The following is a 15680-nucleotide window of genomic DNA, read 5'->3' as shown; positions in this document are numbered from 1 at the left end:
GGACAAGCTGCCCGCCCCCTAGACCTGGGCGCCAGTGGCTGCATCTGTGCCTGCAGCCCGGAAGAGGGACAAGCCGTCCGCCACGTGGTCCTGGGTGCCTGTGGCTGCAGCCTGGGTAAAGCTGCCTGCCCACGGTCTCCTGTGACTGTGCCCGGCCAGAGGGAGGGAAGCCCGGGTCCCGGGTGCCTGCAACCGACCAGAGGGGGGAATCCTGGGTCCAGGTGTGGGGCGAGGCACAGGCGGTTAGGGGCAATTAGGCCAGTAGGGGAGCAGTTAGGGGAGATTAGGCTGATAGGGGAGCAGTTAGGGGCGATCAGGCAGGCAGGCAGAGGTGGTTAGGGGCGGTCAGGCAGGCGAGCGGTTAGGAGCCAGCAGTCCTGGATTGCAAGAGGCAGTTGGACATCCCCTGAGGGGTCCTGGATTGGAGAGGGTACAGGCCAGGCTGAGGGGACCACCCGCCCCCCTCCCCCCACATGAATTTCATACACCGGGCCCCTAGTAATGTTATAATTGTGCTACTCTTTCCCAGATGGTTTGAAGCCTTAATGAATTATGTCCAGGATGACTCGATTCATTTTTATTGACCAGTGAAGTAACTTGTGAAGGTGAGCTGGCTTCCTTGTTGAAGTTTTGAATTTTCTGCACACATTAAAGTCTTTAAATTTCTTGAGGCCTATCAATTTCAGATACTGTAGCCCTTTCTATCTTAAAATCAAGATTGAAGAGGATGGGGTCAGGACTGAGATGGTGAAGAGGTCTGGGTACTCGGGGGACTCCATACAGTGAGGGGTAAGTGAGCTATGAATTTCTCTCAGCCTCTCCACAGGGAGAATTTCTTATCACCCTCTCCACGGAGGTTGTTGTGATCCCTGTTTTCCAGAAGATTCTCTCTAATCTTCCTGTAGGACTTTATATATTCCACAAGCTTCAATAAAGCAGGATTCAGTTTACTTTTATGCTTTTCTTTGAAACTTTGTATTTACCATTATTAGTTGATTTACACCTGCTGTTACAGAATTGAATTCTGTTGAACAGAAATCATCAATTTAGATTAAGGGGCCTACTGTGATTAAGTTATTTATTTCTTTGATTAATTGAAGTACTTTGTCCTGGTGGTTTTATTGGGTCTGTTCTGAGATGATGCCTAAAAAGATGATGGTTTTTTTGACTGTTCTGGGTTCTCTTTCACAGCTCACTGTTGGGTAAGAGACTGTGACTTGTTTTCCAGGGAGTTCTTTAAGTTGCAGGTTCTTGAATTTTAAGTTTTATTGTAACCAGGCAACCAGGAGTCATAAATCTGTGGCAAAGTGTTGCAAAAAATGGGTTCTTTCTGGATCACCACCTGTCCTAGGAGATGGGTCAGGACAGTCCTTTTGTGGTCACTACCTGTAACGAGCAGGACTTGTGATGACTTTCACAGTCATGGAGGATGGGTTCAGAAACGGGTTTAACTGGGGAATCTTACAGTATCACCAAGGAGGTCACGGTCCCTCAATCCCCGCACCTGCCTGTCCCAACACCACACACACACCCACCATGGGGTCAAGCCCTGTTGCTGGACACAGTGCATCTGCAGTCAGCAGTATGATACTTCCCATGGCTGCTCTGTGCTTTCAGGCCAATCCTGAGCATCACATTGTTGGTTTGGGGACAAATAGACTACTTGGGCAGCAGGTGGTTTGGGTTTAGATATTAACTGTTTATGACAGGTAGGTGCCAGGCACTGTGCTAAATATTAACTTCTTTTGTGAATAAAGAAATTGAGGAGTCAAGTTTCCTTCTACATTTTTTTCCTATTTCTAGGAAAACATGACTGACATCTTTGGAATCTAGACCATACGTGTTTGTCTATGTCTGTCTGTCTGTCTCTAAGTCCATCAGTCCTGATTAAAGGATGTCATGGCTAAGTCATTTCAAAACATCACAAAGCTAACTTCATTTGCTCACCGCCCTACAAACTAAATGCATGTGACTGACAGCCAGTTCCACCCAGTGGTGAGGATTCTCATCTTTTAAATATGTCCCTCTTCCGATTAAAATCCTTTAATGGTTCTTACAGTCTTTAGATACAAATCCGATTTAGCGCAGTGATCCTGTCTCTGCATTTCTCTTTTCTGTCCTTATAACTTGCCACTCACCTGTAGTTTATGTTTGTCATAATGAACTATTTGATGTTCCTAAGCTATCTGATTGCTGTAGTGTCCCAGCTCTGGAACTTTGTATATTTCTTTTACCTGGGTGGAGGGTTCCTGTTATCCACATGCACACACACACACACACATGCACACTACACAGAAGTATTGTCTCTGTTCCCATAGCACCTGGTGTTCGTTGCTTTATCAAAGTCCCTGCCACGTTGTTCTGCAAGTTTGATCTCCCAACAGACTGAGTTCCACAGGATTGGAATCTGCTTTTTTTATCTTTCCATCTCCAGCAGCTAGCCCCAATGCCTCGCTCAAAATCATCCAAAAAATGAATGACTGAATGATGCAAAACATCCTTGGGTAACTTGGTGGCTGAATTAGGTTATAGTAGGTCTATGTTTTTCTGAGATTTGACTTGGGTATATTACAAAAGAATGTGTGTGAAGAATGCGTCCAGCTAGCAGATTCATGACGGCAAGTTTGCCAGGGGCTAAAACTGCCCGAGTCGTCAGAGACAGCAAGATGCCTGAGACTGCAGGCCTGCCGAGCTGTGTTTGCAGCTGTGTTTATCAGGTCTTGGTTGGATGAGGAAGCGAAGAGATGCTTAAAACTATTTCTGTGAGACTCAGGCACTACAGTGTTGACAATGGACTAGTGCAGGTGCATTTACCACACCCGCTTCCCTCTGTGGAGCTGGGGCCAGGCTGATGCCGGGGCTGGGGCGAGATGGCGGAAAGACCAGGGGGCTTAGAGGAAAAAGAAGATATTGTAAGGCAACAATCAGAATCCTGACATTATAGTATGGGTGTTCCGGAAACAGCGCTGCCTACATAAGAATCTCCGCTACGACTGTCACAAGCTGTGTGGCCTTGGCAATGTCTGTAACTCCCTGACCCCTAGTTCTTCCATCTGTAAACCAGAGGTGTGGTTTACCCACTCTAGGCTAGGTCCAGACTTCATGTGTCAGGAAGGCGTTGGTACCACAGCAGCATCTGAATCCCCAAAGACAATGTCAGCAGTCCACTCGACAGCGAAGTCTCTATCTGAACATTTATTCCACAGTCATAGAAACTAAAGATGGAAAAGACTGGAGGACATCTCGTCCACCCACGTGGTTGTACAAGAAAAGTGGCCGGAGCAAAGCAGCCTGTTCACGTCATGCTCACAAGACAGCATCGCAGGTCTTCCTGGAGCGGAGCGATCGCAAACACGTTAAAATGAACACACAGTGCAAACACTCATACAAACCTTAAGAAAATACCTTTAAGTACATTATTTTCATAAAACGATTAAGAACTAAACTAAAGAAAGTGAGGGAATCCTGGATTCGATGGGTGGCGTCGGTGGGCGACGGAAGGAACAACTAAACAGTGAAGGTGGAGGTGTGGTTTGGATGACGAGAAAGCAGTTTCTCCTGGGACTGGCTGGATTTCCTGGTTTGCTGATCAAAAATCTGAGCTGGGAGGAAGAGAGGCTCTAAGCCCTTTCCCCTTCCTGCTCTCTCCACACCCAGACAGGCTCACCAGCTGCCAGGCTCTGATGGACACCCCCCAGCCCTGAGACGCTTGCTGACCATGTAGCAAAGCTGTTCTTGCTAGCGGCTCCACTTACCACTTGCCCGGTTGGCACAGAAGCAGCAGATCCTATAGAGTTTGTGTGACAGCAAGACCCATGAGTAATGGAGAGTCACCTCCAGGCACACTGAAGACCTCAACTGACTGGTCCCTACAGCTGCCTCACTTGTCTGTCCCAGACACTCTCCCAACTTGTCTTTCACTGTTGGAAGAATCCCTTATCTTCTACCTCTAAGTATCCACACTCTGGGGCCCTGATTAATATTTACATGGGCCGATCTGTCCTCACTCACCCAGTCACGCTTTATTGTGTGCTTCCTGTGCCAGGAGCGCCTTGGAAAACAGGGTGGGGGGAGTGTGACATCAGGTCCCATCCCAGGTTCCCAGCACCAGGGCGTGGGAAAGACTGGCCTTCCCAATCTCATGAAATAAGAGCCCACAAGAGGAGGAAGGTAGCAGCCTCCCTTACATCTTTGCCCACACACCGTCTCCGCCTGAGGACTTCCGGTCTTCGTGTGTTCTGAGCCTGTGGCGTGGATGGAACAGGTGGAGCAGAACAGAAAGGAGGGTTTCCAAAGGACCCACCATTTCATGAAATCTTTTTACAAAACACCACACACTGTTTCACAAATTGCAAAACACTGTTCAATCACTACTGATAAAAATAATCACTACTAAGTGTGAAGACTGCTTCATTTCACCATGAGCAAAGATGCTTTGTTTTTCTGTACCCAGACCCAGAGCCATAGCAGGCAGAGCTGAGGGCAGTAGGCCTGCTGCCAGCCCCTCCCTGCTGCTGCTTGCTGCATCCAGGCCCCAGCTCTGGCCAAGCAGTTCCTCAGGGGACACCCCGGGAGCTGTGCATGGGCCGTCTGCTCTGTGGAGAGGCAGGGCGGCCTGCCATGTCACACCCTGCTCAGAATGCCTCAGTAGAGAAGCTTAAGGTAAACCCGATATACAAAAATCCAAACTTACAAAACAGATACGTTAAGGGACAATTAATTGCATTACAAAAGGATTCTTTACAAAAGAATTCACCTCTGGGTTCCTTTAAGTAGCCAGCTTCTCAAGTACAGTCAGGAGATGAGCTGAGTTATAAAAATGTCCATACGACATTAGGAGCATGGCTGTTCCGGGAGTTGAGGTACACCTGTACATCCGGGCTACTCAGAGGTCAGGCGTGCACAGAGCATGACGGCAGCATCTACAGTGTCCCCAGCTGGTGCGGATGGGTGGGCACGGCTCAGGGGCATAATCTTTCAAAGGCCGTTGCAAACCTACTCCTGGGCCTAGGGTGAGAACAAGGGAAGACAGGGTGTTTCAAAGCAGAGTGGTCCTGCTTCCACAGCTCACCAGCCCCCTCCCTCACTGCTAAACTGTTCCATCTGTGAGGTGGATGGAGTCTAACGAGGATCCTCCCATCTCCTTCATTAGCATCTCTGCCTACATCCACCCCTGGGTTTTCTCAGACAATTAACTGATTAACAATTAACTGAAGTGTGATCTAATTACAGCTGAGGATGTTCTCTTTCCCTGGGAGACTGGGTAGCTCTTGGTGGCAATGCAGGGATTCCATTCAAAAAGTAGGCTGTGCCCTCCCAGTGATGGGCAGCTGTTCCAGGGCGCCAGGGCTTGGCTCAGCGCTGTGAACTCACTGTGGCCTTCACATGGATGGGGGTGCAACAAAGAGTACTGAGAAGATAAAGCAAATCATTGAAACACAAGGAAGCCTAGTCCTAAATGGTATGGGGCAGAGCAGGGGTGAAGGTGGGGGTGGGAGGAAGGGGCTGTACGGAAGGTGAGTGAGCAAGTGTGCGCTGAAGTTTTTATAAAACTCTCACACAGACTGTCAAATCTCAGAGGGAAGGTGAGGGAGGGTGAGTGGGTGAGAAGCGATCAACCAAAGAACTTGTATGCATATAGGCATAACCCATGGACACAGCCAATAGGGGGCTGGAGGCCTGGGGCGGGGGACAGGGCCGGGCTATCAGGGGTCAATGGGAAAGAAAAGGGGACATATGTAAAACTTTCAACAATAAAGATTTTAAAACAAGAAATAAGAAGACTCTCAGAAAGGCTCTTCTCACTTCTCCCATTGTCTGGGACTGCCACACCTTTAGTGTTTGCTGAAGAGTAATTTTTGGACCACACGCGTCAGTCACCTGGGGGTGCGGGTTAGCGGGAGGTTTCTGAGCTCACCTCCAGTCTCACCCCTGTCCCCGCCCATCCTCTGGGGAAGGAAGGGTCCGGACAACCAGCATTCTAACGAGTTCCTAGACGATTCTGTCTACACTGACATTGGGAGCTGATGTTCTCTAGTTCCCGTATGCCTTTACCTTCCTGCATGTCCGAGCAGTTGTACAGCGGGAAAGGGGTGCCAGGTAACTGATAGTAATCTTTTTCTTTTTTTTCCTGATATCAGTCTTTTAAGAGCATTCGATGAGGACTGGGAGAATCGGAGGGACCAAACCTATTCACAGCTCCTCAGAGAAAAGTGGGTGTGAGGCGGGGAGACTAACTTGGCTGTCAACAGAGATATGAAAAGCACGGGGCTCATTTCTGAGCGGCGCAGCCTGTGCTGTTCATGAGCTGGAGGCTCACATTTGGGCTTCTTAGATCTAAGAGCTAAGTGACCGCTGATCTGAACGGCCTTGTATGTGGTTTGCAGATCACGTTCGCTAAACCCCCAGTTACAGTAAGCAGGGCTGTTCCGGTTGCATCCTAAGGCCGCATCCTCGCTTTGCTTCTCTCTCTCCTTTACAGAAGGCACGCGCTGCCGTGGAGATGCTCAGCTGGGTTGCAAGCGTAGTCCTGATCATTTCTCAGCCAAATAGCTTTTCTGGCCCAGAGCTTTTGTTCTAAAAGCACGGCGTCTATTTTTAACGCCTCTTTGGCCTGTCCTCTGTCCCCGCTCACCCCATCCCTGTCCCCGTTCTCAACGGCAGGTAAACATATTCCTACTAAATGTCTGGATGGTGTCAGAGAGCTGGGGCCTTCTGAGAAATGAGGCTCTACGGGATCTAATCAAGCCTGGGCCAGCCGCGATACGGATGAGTTCAGCCAATGTCTGGAAACACCCACTTCCCCGTCCTCAGCTTCTCTAGCTCTGACCCTGTGCCCCATTCACAATGCAGGAACAAATCTAGTTTGGGGAGTTGTGTCAAAACCACAATCCTGGCAACCCTGTTCTATACTGAGAATAAAACCAACAACCCAGTAAGACAAGGGAATGAGTAACAATTTTGTATCCCTTGTTGTCAGTGCAGAGAAAGGGCTGGAAACCAGAAGTCGTCCTGTGGCACCTGGTGGGAGGCTAACGGAGCTGGGGTTGTCTGTTAGTCGCAGATCCCTGGCCCCGAGCTCCCTCCTGACCAGTGTAGGATTCCTGCCCTGGGAGGCCGTTACCCTGGACACCTTGAGGGTGAGTGTGGGAAGAGCTGCTGCCCGACGGACGGGGCGGACTTGACCTCTAAGACCCAGACCTCAGCTCCCCATACCTTCGTCAGTGGTTACAAAAGAGCATCCCAAGGTGTCCCCAGGGCTCCGAGGAAGGCCAGGGGCCGAGGGGGCGCAGCGTGGCCACCTAGGACTCACGAGTCCGGCGCCCCCTCTGGTACTCCTCCAGCTCCGCTTTCCTGCTCACTGCCAGCTGCAGCTCCTGCCGGATCACCTGGATCTGCTTCTCCAGCTCCACCAGCTCCTGCATCACCGAGGTCCGTGCTCCCTGCAGGGAGTCCGCCTTCCCGTTGGTGGTCAGCGAGGCGGGGAGCTCTCTCCTCCGGGGAGGGAGAGGGATGTCCTGGGGGGCCCCCAGGACCGGCTGGTTTCGTCCTCCCTCCTCACTGAAGATGTATTTTCGCGGGATGTCGTGACTCTGATGGGAAGTATTCCACACGGAGAGCTGACGGGGTCCCTCCTTGCACCTAGGAAACAAAGAGGCGCTGTAGGCGTGGGCTGACCTGCCACCCGCTCCCCATCTGCCAGCCGTTTCCTGTGTGGATGCTGCAGGGCTGGGTCACACTCGGAGATGCAGGAACGGAGCAGTCCACAGCCTGCCTGCCAGCTAGCACCACGGGGATGAAAGGAGCCAGCACACGGAAGGCCGAGGTCTTACCAAGTCTTCTGCTGCCCTGAACCTGGAATGGGAGTATGCACTGGAGGGCTGACGGCCGGGGTGTGGCACATTCTCACACAAAGAACCTTAGATGCCTTTTTATTTCCTTCCTGCCCGTTGGGCTCGGAGATCAGCACTGCCTTGAAAGGGTCTGTGGCTAGAAAGACGGCGCTTTAGTAAAAGTAGGAATCAGTTTCTTCAGCTGTGGGACTCTGAGCATGCGCCTCAGGGTAGGTACTATAGTGTGACTTAACTGTCGTCTCGCAGGACCACCTGATATTTACTGCTTGAGTCTGAGATAAAAGCATACACGTTGCAGGTTTCAGCAAAACATTTCTCATTACAGGGATGGCTTTATGTGTGTTGAGACTGACAACAACAACAGCAGCAGCAGCAGCAAAACACAAGAAAGCCTCAAGTTCTGGCCTGGATAATGAAAGTCAAATAGAAATAGACTCGCAACGCTCTATCAGGCTTGCGTCGAACCACCCACCACCATCTCAGAGAGATGGCTGCAGACAGCCAGCGAGTCACTGCTGGCCAGGCATGGAGGAGGAGGATCTGGTTTCTGAAATACACTTTGACAGTGGATGCAATGAGAAGAGTTTCTTGCTATAAGAACAGATTAGAACCCAAGCAGCAAAGCTGCTGATTTCTTCCAGCCTTGTTGGAGGAGGAGGAGGAGGAGGGGAGGGAGGAGGAGGCAAACAAGGAGAAGAAGGAGGAAGAGTAAGGGGAGGAGAAGGAAGGAGGAGGAGGAGGAGAAGAAGAAGTAGGAAGAGGAGGAGGAGGGGAGGAGGGGAGGGAGGAGGAGGAGGGGGAGGAGGGGAGGGAGGAAAAGGAGGGGAGGAGAAGGCAGGAGGAGAAGGAGAAAAAGGAGAAGGAAGTGGAGGAGGAGGGGTTGGGGAAGGAGGAGGGGTTGGGGGAGGAGGAGGGGAGGGAGGAAAAGGAGGAGGAAGACAAGGAGGAGAAGGAGAAGGAGGAAGAGGAGGAGAAGGAAGGAAGAGAAGGAGAAGAGGAGGAGGAAGAGGAGGAGAAGAAGAAAGAGGAGGAGAAGAGGAGGAGGAAGAGGAGGAGGAGAAGAAGAAGTAGGAAGAGGAGGAGGAGGGGAGGAGGGGAGGGAGGAGGAGGAGGGGGAGGAGGGGAGGGAGGAAAAGGAGGGGAGGAGAAGGCAGGAGGAGAAGGAGAAAAAGGAGAAGGAAGTGGAGGAGGAGGGGTTGGGGAAGGAGGAGGGGTTGGGGGAGGAGGAGGGGAGGGAGGAAAAGGAGGAGGAAGACAAGGAGGAGAAGGAGAAGGAGGAAGAGGAGGAGAAGGAAGGAAGAGAAGGAGAAGAGGAGGAGGAAGAGGAGGAGAAGAAGAAAGAGGAGGAGAAGAGGAGGAGGAAGAGGAGGAGGAGAAGGAAGAGGAGGAGGAAGAGGAGGAGGAGGAGAAGAGGACCACTTTTGCAATCTACCACAGGGTCAAACAAAATAAAAATGCTCTATCTGGTTCTTGTGCCTTGGTCCCTATCCATATAACTAAAGCAAGACTTTATTCCTGGACTCTCACTTGCCAGGAAGAGAGGAGAGGACCTGCAGGGGGAGGGATAACAAAGTCCTGATTCAGTTACATGGATGACTTCACAGGATGATTCTATTTCATTTCCCCTGTGGCAGATGGCAAAAGTGGTCACAAGCCTTTGTTCCTCCTTTCATCCCTGCTCCTCATGCTTATCACGGGGAGTTCAAGGGCGGGAGTGCTTTCCCTCCACTTTGAATTCGGTCCGGTCTCAGGACTGCTCTGGGCAAGAGAAAGTGGCAGAAGTGGCAGAAGCTCCACGCCCAAACTTTTAAGAAACCTCATACACTTCCACTGTCTCTCAGAACTGCTGCTGCCACGTGAGCAAGTCCAGGCTAGTCCGCTGGACGGCAGCAGACCATTGGAGAGAGTCCCAGTCTTCCCAGGTGGCCCAGCCCAGGCCATCACAGACAATGCCAGCCCCGAGCAGCTGCCCCCACCCCACAGGCGGGCTGCAGACATGTGAGCAAATGCAGCCAAGATCAGCCAAGTTTGGCCCAGATCAGTAAATGGCACAGCTGACCCATAGATTCATAAGCGACTCACTGTTGTTTAAAACATTGAGATAATGTCTTACAGTAAAAATTAACTGTTACATGCCCCAAGCTATTAAAACACACAAACACATTCTAAACTACCCTGTAGTTCTTTAACATTTCTCATGGTCTAAGTCTCATATACATGAGCAGGGGGTACCAGACCTTACCTCTCATGTATCCTGGGCTGGGTAAAATTCTATAATGAACCCACTTATCCCTGGATCAGAGATGTGGTTATAATTTTCCTTCTAGCCTTATGCTTCACTTTAAATTTCTCTTCAAGTGATTTCCTATTGAGTTTGAATAATTTCAAAACAATCTCATTAGCAATGTGTGTTATATGGTTTACAATTTTTGTGTATCTTGGGGTGAGAGGAAAGGGGGGTGTATTGGAAACCCAGTGGGGTGAAGGAGAGACCAAAACTTACATGAAATCACATGTTAAAGGGAACCAAGGACTATATGTAAACAGTCTCTTGCAATATCCACTTTTTTTCTCTGCTTTAAATAAAAATAGAAGCAGCATCAACTTTCAGACCATGGCCTAAAATTCTTCCCAGGCTTTCCTCAAACACACGTTAGTAATTCACTTATTTATCTACTAGTGGCCCGGTGCACAAAATTCGTGCACATCAAAAGGGACTTAATTAGAGGAAATATTTTAATATTGCTATTTGCCGTTTCTCTATAATAGAAGAGATGAAAGAAAATTAGTAAAATGTATATGAAAATCTCCCTCCTGTCAGAGTCTGGGATGCACCGCGGGACCCAGAGTCAAATCCCTTCCCACCACCTGCATGCACTTCGAAAACACAAGAGACCCAGATCCGATTGGCCCCACCCCCATTGGGTAAGACCCAGACCTGGTCAGCCCCACCCCTGTCAAGCCCCTGGGGGGGGGCGCAGCCTCAGGTCCCCCAGCCCAGCACGGGGGCAGAGGGCATGGCCTGAGGTCCCTGTCAAGCCCTGCGAGTGAGGGGCGGGACCTGAGGTCTCCTGACCCAGAGCTGGGGTGGGGGCATGACCTGAGGTCTCCCGTCAAGCCCCACCAGGAAGGGGGTGCAGCCTGAGGTCCCCTGTCAAGCCCCACAGGGTCGTTAGTGCCCTGAGGTCCTCCTCTAGCCCCACAGGGTGGGAATTCGGCCTGAGGTCCCTGTCAAGACCCGCCAGGCAGAGAGCATGGCCTGAGGTCCCCATTAAGCCCCACTGGGCCGGGGGGCACAGCATGAGGTCTCCCGGCCATGTGCCAGGGTGGAGGGCGCAGCTTGAGGTCCCCCGTCAAGCTCTGCTGGGCAGGGGGTGTGGCATGAGGTCTCCCGGCTCATTGCTGGGGCGGGGGATACACCCTGAGGTCCCCTGTCAAGCCCGTCAGGTGGGGGCTGTGGCCTCAGGTCCCCATCAAGTCCCGCTGGGGTGGGGGGCGTGGCCCGAGGTCCCACAACAAGCTCTGCAGGGCAGGGGGCGTGGCCTGAGGTCCCTCACCCTGGCCAGGTGCCATGCAGCCTCAGGTCCCTGCTTGCTGTTCGGTTGAAACTTTAGGTTGTCCTGGCTAATTTGCATATTCCTCTATTATATAAACAGACTAGTGGCCCAGTGCACGAAATTCGTGCACAGGGGAGGGGGTGTTCCTCAGCCCGGACTGCACCCTCTCCAATCTGGGACCCTTCGAAGGATGTCCTACTGCCAGTTTACAGGAATCGGGCCTAAACTGACAGTTGGACATCCCTCTCGCAATCTGGGACTGCTGGCTCCTAACTGCTCACCTGCCTGCCTGCCTGCCTGATTGCCCCTAACCACTCTGCCTGCTGGCCTGCTCGTCCCCAACTGCCCCCCTGCTGCTGGCCTGCTTGCCCCCAAGTGCCCCCCGCCAGCCTGATCACCCCCAACTCCCCCCCCGTGCCAGTGTGTTCACCCCCAACTGCCTTCCCTTGCCAGCCTGCTCACCCCAACTGCCCCCCTGCCGGCCTGCTCACTCCAAACTGCCCCCCCCCCTGCTGTCCTGATCACATCCAACTGACCCTCACTGATGGCCTGCTAGCCCCCAACTGGCCCCCCTGCTGGTCTGCTTACCCCCAACGGCCCTGCCCCCCATCATCCTGATCACCCACAACTGCCCTCCCCTCTTGGCCTCTAACCGCCTCTATCTCAGCCTCGCCACCATGGCTTTGTCCAGAAGAATGTCCTGAAGGTCTCCTGGAAGGTCTCCCAGTCTAATTAGCATATTACCCTTTTATTAGTACAGATTGCTTAATTCCTTCAACAAATATGAAGCACACAGGAGGGATGCCAAATTGTAGCAGACATGTGCATTTGCATAGATAAAGAGAGTTTTCAAGCCAGTGAAACTAACATAGTCCCATAGAATGATTCATAGGTGAAAATCTGTGAGTAGGGCATCTATCCACAGGTTTTACTGGACTGCCCAGGCAACCACAGAAATCAGGTACACAGAGCTAATCTGGTTTTCTCCAGAGCTTTCCGAACACGTATCCAGGAACAGAACATAGAAGAATATGTTCCCTGACAAAATCTAGCTCCGTGACAAACTCTAGCTCCTAGCATCACAAGTGCTCTGATAATCGACAGGTGGCTCTGGACCACCTGTGAATGCCAGTCGGCAGATGCTGAGTGTCAGACTTGGTGTCTAGTTGGAAGGAATGAGTGTGAGACACTGCTGCCCTCCCACAGTGTAGGCTGTGTGTGTGTGTTTTAAAATCATCCTTTTATTATTCTTGAGTATAAGAACTTAATAATTTTAAATGCCTTCTTTGTAATTCAACTGTAAATTGCAATGTCAAGCTTATTGTAAATTCTAAACCTAACATGAGTGGAGAGTTGTTTTTTTTAAAAATATATTTTTATTAATTTCAGAGAGGAAGGGAGAGGTGATAGAAACATCAATGATGAGAGAGAATCATTGATCGGCTGCCTCATGCACGCCCCACACAGGGGATTGAGCCTGCAACCCAGGCATGTGCCCTGACTGGGAATCAAACAGTGACCTCCTGGTTCATAAGTTGACGCTCAACCACTGGCCACGCTGGCCCGGCTTGAGTGGAGATCTTTAAAAGATATATTGTCTCTGAGGAGCAGGTAAGGATTGAAAAATTTATAACCTAATTAATCAAGCCCTAGACTTGACTTTAGGTGAGGTTCCCTTGGGTAGGTTGTGTTTTGTATCAAGCCTTTCTCAGCCTGAGAGTATAATGTGGCCAGTGAGTGAACTGTACTTAACACTAACAAATGAGCCAAACAAGCTTCCACCGAGCAATGGTGGAACGGAGAGGTTCGATACCCACTAGGGACTACTAGGCCAGTGACGGCGAACCTATGACATGCATGTCAGAGGTGACACGCGAACTCATTTTTTTGGTTGATTTTTCTTTGTTAAATGGCATTTAAATATATAAAATAAATATCAAAAATATAAGTCTTTGTTTTACTATGGTTGCAAATATCAAAAAATTTCTCTCTGTGACACACGGCACCAGAGTTAAGTTAGGGTTTTTCAAAATGCTGACACGCCGAGCTCAAAAGGTTCGCCATCACCGGACTAGGCCATTCAGAAGATTGCACGACAGCCGTGGGACCTCAAACACTCGCCGCCTTCGAAAGGTTACAGGTGGGTGTTGGTTACAGGAAGTGTGGACCCAACATAACCCACGAGGACATGTTCTGCCCCAGGGCCTTCTCAAAAGGAGGGGTTCTGGAAGGGGATTTGCCAAGAAGAGTGGATAAGTTGAGGGAAAGACACATTTGGTCCTCAATTTAGGCGAAAGAGATGTGTTTAGGATTCGCATCACAGTCGGAGCTGGGCTTCCTGCTTCTATTAGGTTGGAAAACAAATGCCTCGTCATTATGAGATGATGTCTTTGCTGCTGTGCCTTCTGCATTCCTCCGGTTAAAACTTCATGTCAAAATAATTATAGAAAAAAATGTATGACATAGAACAGCTGTGACCCGTTCCGCCTACAGCTTGTCGCTGACAGGGCCGCAGTATATGGAACAGGAAGACCACAGACTGAGTGGCAGGGGGGCTGCTCACCGACTGGGAAGAGAGGCTTTAAGAGACAGCGGAAATGATCCCGACAGGCTAGACGCAACCTGGAGAGGAGGGCGCTGCGGCAGTATCAGAGGAGGTTCAAACAAGAAAAACAAATCATGTTTTCCACCCTTGCCTTTCCTTCTGTTACAGAAGTGTGAGTGTCAGATTTCAAAATTACCCAGAAGGCCTAGCTTTGAGCCCAGGATCTGTCATCCATGACAGAGTTGCTGGCAGGTAATGCCCTACACTGAGGGCCCTGGCATATCAATGAACCAGGAACTTAGGCAGCCAAGCCAGGAACCAGACCCAAAACGCTTCTGACATCCTTAGCCACCCACCACGAGTGAACAGGCAACAGTTGTCCCCAGGTTGGATGTGGGGAAGGTGTGACGTTTTGATTTTCAAATGTCATCTGTGCATTTAATGCTTGTTAATTTCTGGTAATGAGCTGCTCTTTTCTGGGGAGTTTGGCGTAAGAATGCCAGGAAATGGATGAAGCAGAACATGTCTGCTGCATATTTCAACTCCTGGGAGTGCTAGAATGGAGTGGGGCGTGGAAACATGCCCAGAAGGCAATATTGAGTGAATTAATTACCTGCAGTTAGTCATGAATTGTGTTATGTGTATTTTGAACACAAGAGCGATTGCTAAAATAGTTTTATTTTCAGGGCTTTCCATGTATTTTCTCATTTAATTTTTATAGCATCTCTAGGGAGCAGGTACTGTTTTTAACTCAATTTCACATAGGAGGAAACTGAGGCATGGAGAGGCTAAATAACTTGCCCAAGGCCATGCATATTGTAAGCGTCTGAGACGGGATTTGGACAAATATTGTCTATGCTGCCTTTCAGTGTTCACAGATGTGCAGATATGGTTTCTGTCTGTTCTATTTCTATTTGAAACGACATCTTCTTTTACTCATTATGTTTATCAACATCTTGGTCCTAATCTATCTGAATTATTTATACACTAGAGGCCTGGTGCATGAAATTTGTGCAAGGGGCTCGGCCCTCACAGCCCCAGCTTCCTCTGGAAGGTTGTCCGGAAGGTTCTTCGGCTGTCCAGTCTAATTAGCATATCACGCTTTTATTATTATAATTTTCCTGTTGAGCACGGAGTCTCAGTTCATCTCTAACCTTTTACATTAACAAATCTGAAGAAACCCAGTCTCTTCTTACCTCTTATCCACACGTTTAGTCTTGAAACGCGGCTGCTTTTCCTCTACGAATGACGTGTTTAGCGCTCTGTGTAATCTCTGGCAGAAAGAACAGAGTCACACACAGAGGTTATTAGAAACACACAGTCAGGGCCAAAGCACTGCCTGAGATTCAACGGTGTATCTCGTCATTACAAGCCTTGGCCTCTGTAAACAAATGTCCAGAGGTGCCCGAAACGGATCAACATTCAGCCCCAAATCTCAAGAGAACAAAAATTCTAAGTCTACTAGTAAGTTATTCTACAAGGAGGGGAAAAAAGTAATTTGATAGGAAGCTTAGAAAAGCTCTGGGTTGTAAAAAGGTATGTGATATATAGAAGAGCTGTCACACTAAGGTGTGACAAAGGGCCCAGTGCACTTGCTAAAGGTGAGTAAAAATAAAAGTCTGCCCCAGCCGTAGGCAGCTGCCTAGGTTGCTGTGTACCTAGGTAAGTGTTACACAGCTGGGAGAACAGCAGCCAGAAGCTGGTTGGCATTCTGGGCCTGGTTCA

General features: G+C 49.9%; 1 protein-coding gene and 1 long non-coding RNA gene across 2 annotated transcripts in view; both read right to left on the bottom strand.

The window, feature by feature from the left end:
* Positions 1 to 3180: 3180 nt before the first annotated feature.
* Positions 3181 to 5644, bottom strand: LOC118667236. Its single transcript, XR_004971196.1, has 2 exons — positions 5231 to 5644; positions 3181 to 5007 (listed from the first exon to the last, which is right to left on the bottom strand). It is a non-coding gene; the product is annotated as an uncharacterized LOC118667236 (long non-coding RNA).
* Positions 5645 to 6462: 818 nt separating this feature from the next.
* The window catches only part of GRIN3A (glutamate ionotropic receptor NMDA type subunit 3A), a 136375-nt gene continuing 127157 nt past the window's right edge, over positions 6463 to 15680 (bottom strand). The window contains exons 8-9 of the mRNA XM_036330165.1: positions 15152 to 15228; positions 6463 to 7641 (exon numbers count right to left, since the gene is read on the bottom strand). Coding sequence (XP_036186058.1) covers positions 7302 to 7641; positions 15152 to 15228 — 417 coding nt within the window. The 3' untranslated portion in view covers positions 6463 to 7301. The remainder of the gene's footprint in view (positions 7642 to 15151; positions 15229 to 15680) is intronic.

This window comes from Myotis myotis, unplaced genomic scaffold (assembly GCF_014108235.1).
Source record: "Myotis myotis isolate mMyoMyo1 unplaced genomic scaffold, mMyoMyo1.p scaffold_m19_p_12, whole genome shotgun sequence".
NCBI classification, from domain to species: Eukaryota; Metazoa; Chordata; class Mammalia; order Chiroptera; family Vespertilionidae; genus Myotis; species Myotis myotis.
Note: the sequence above shows the minus strand (reverse complement) of the source record. Positions and strands in the feature narration are given on the sequence as shown.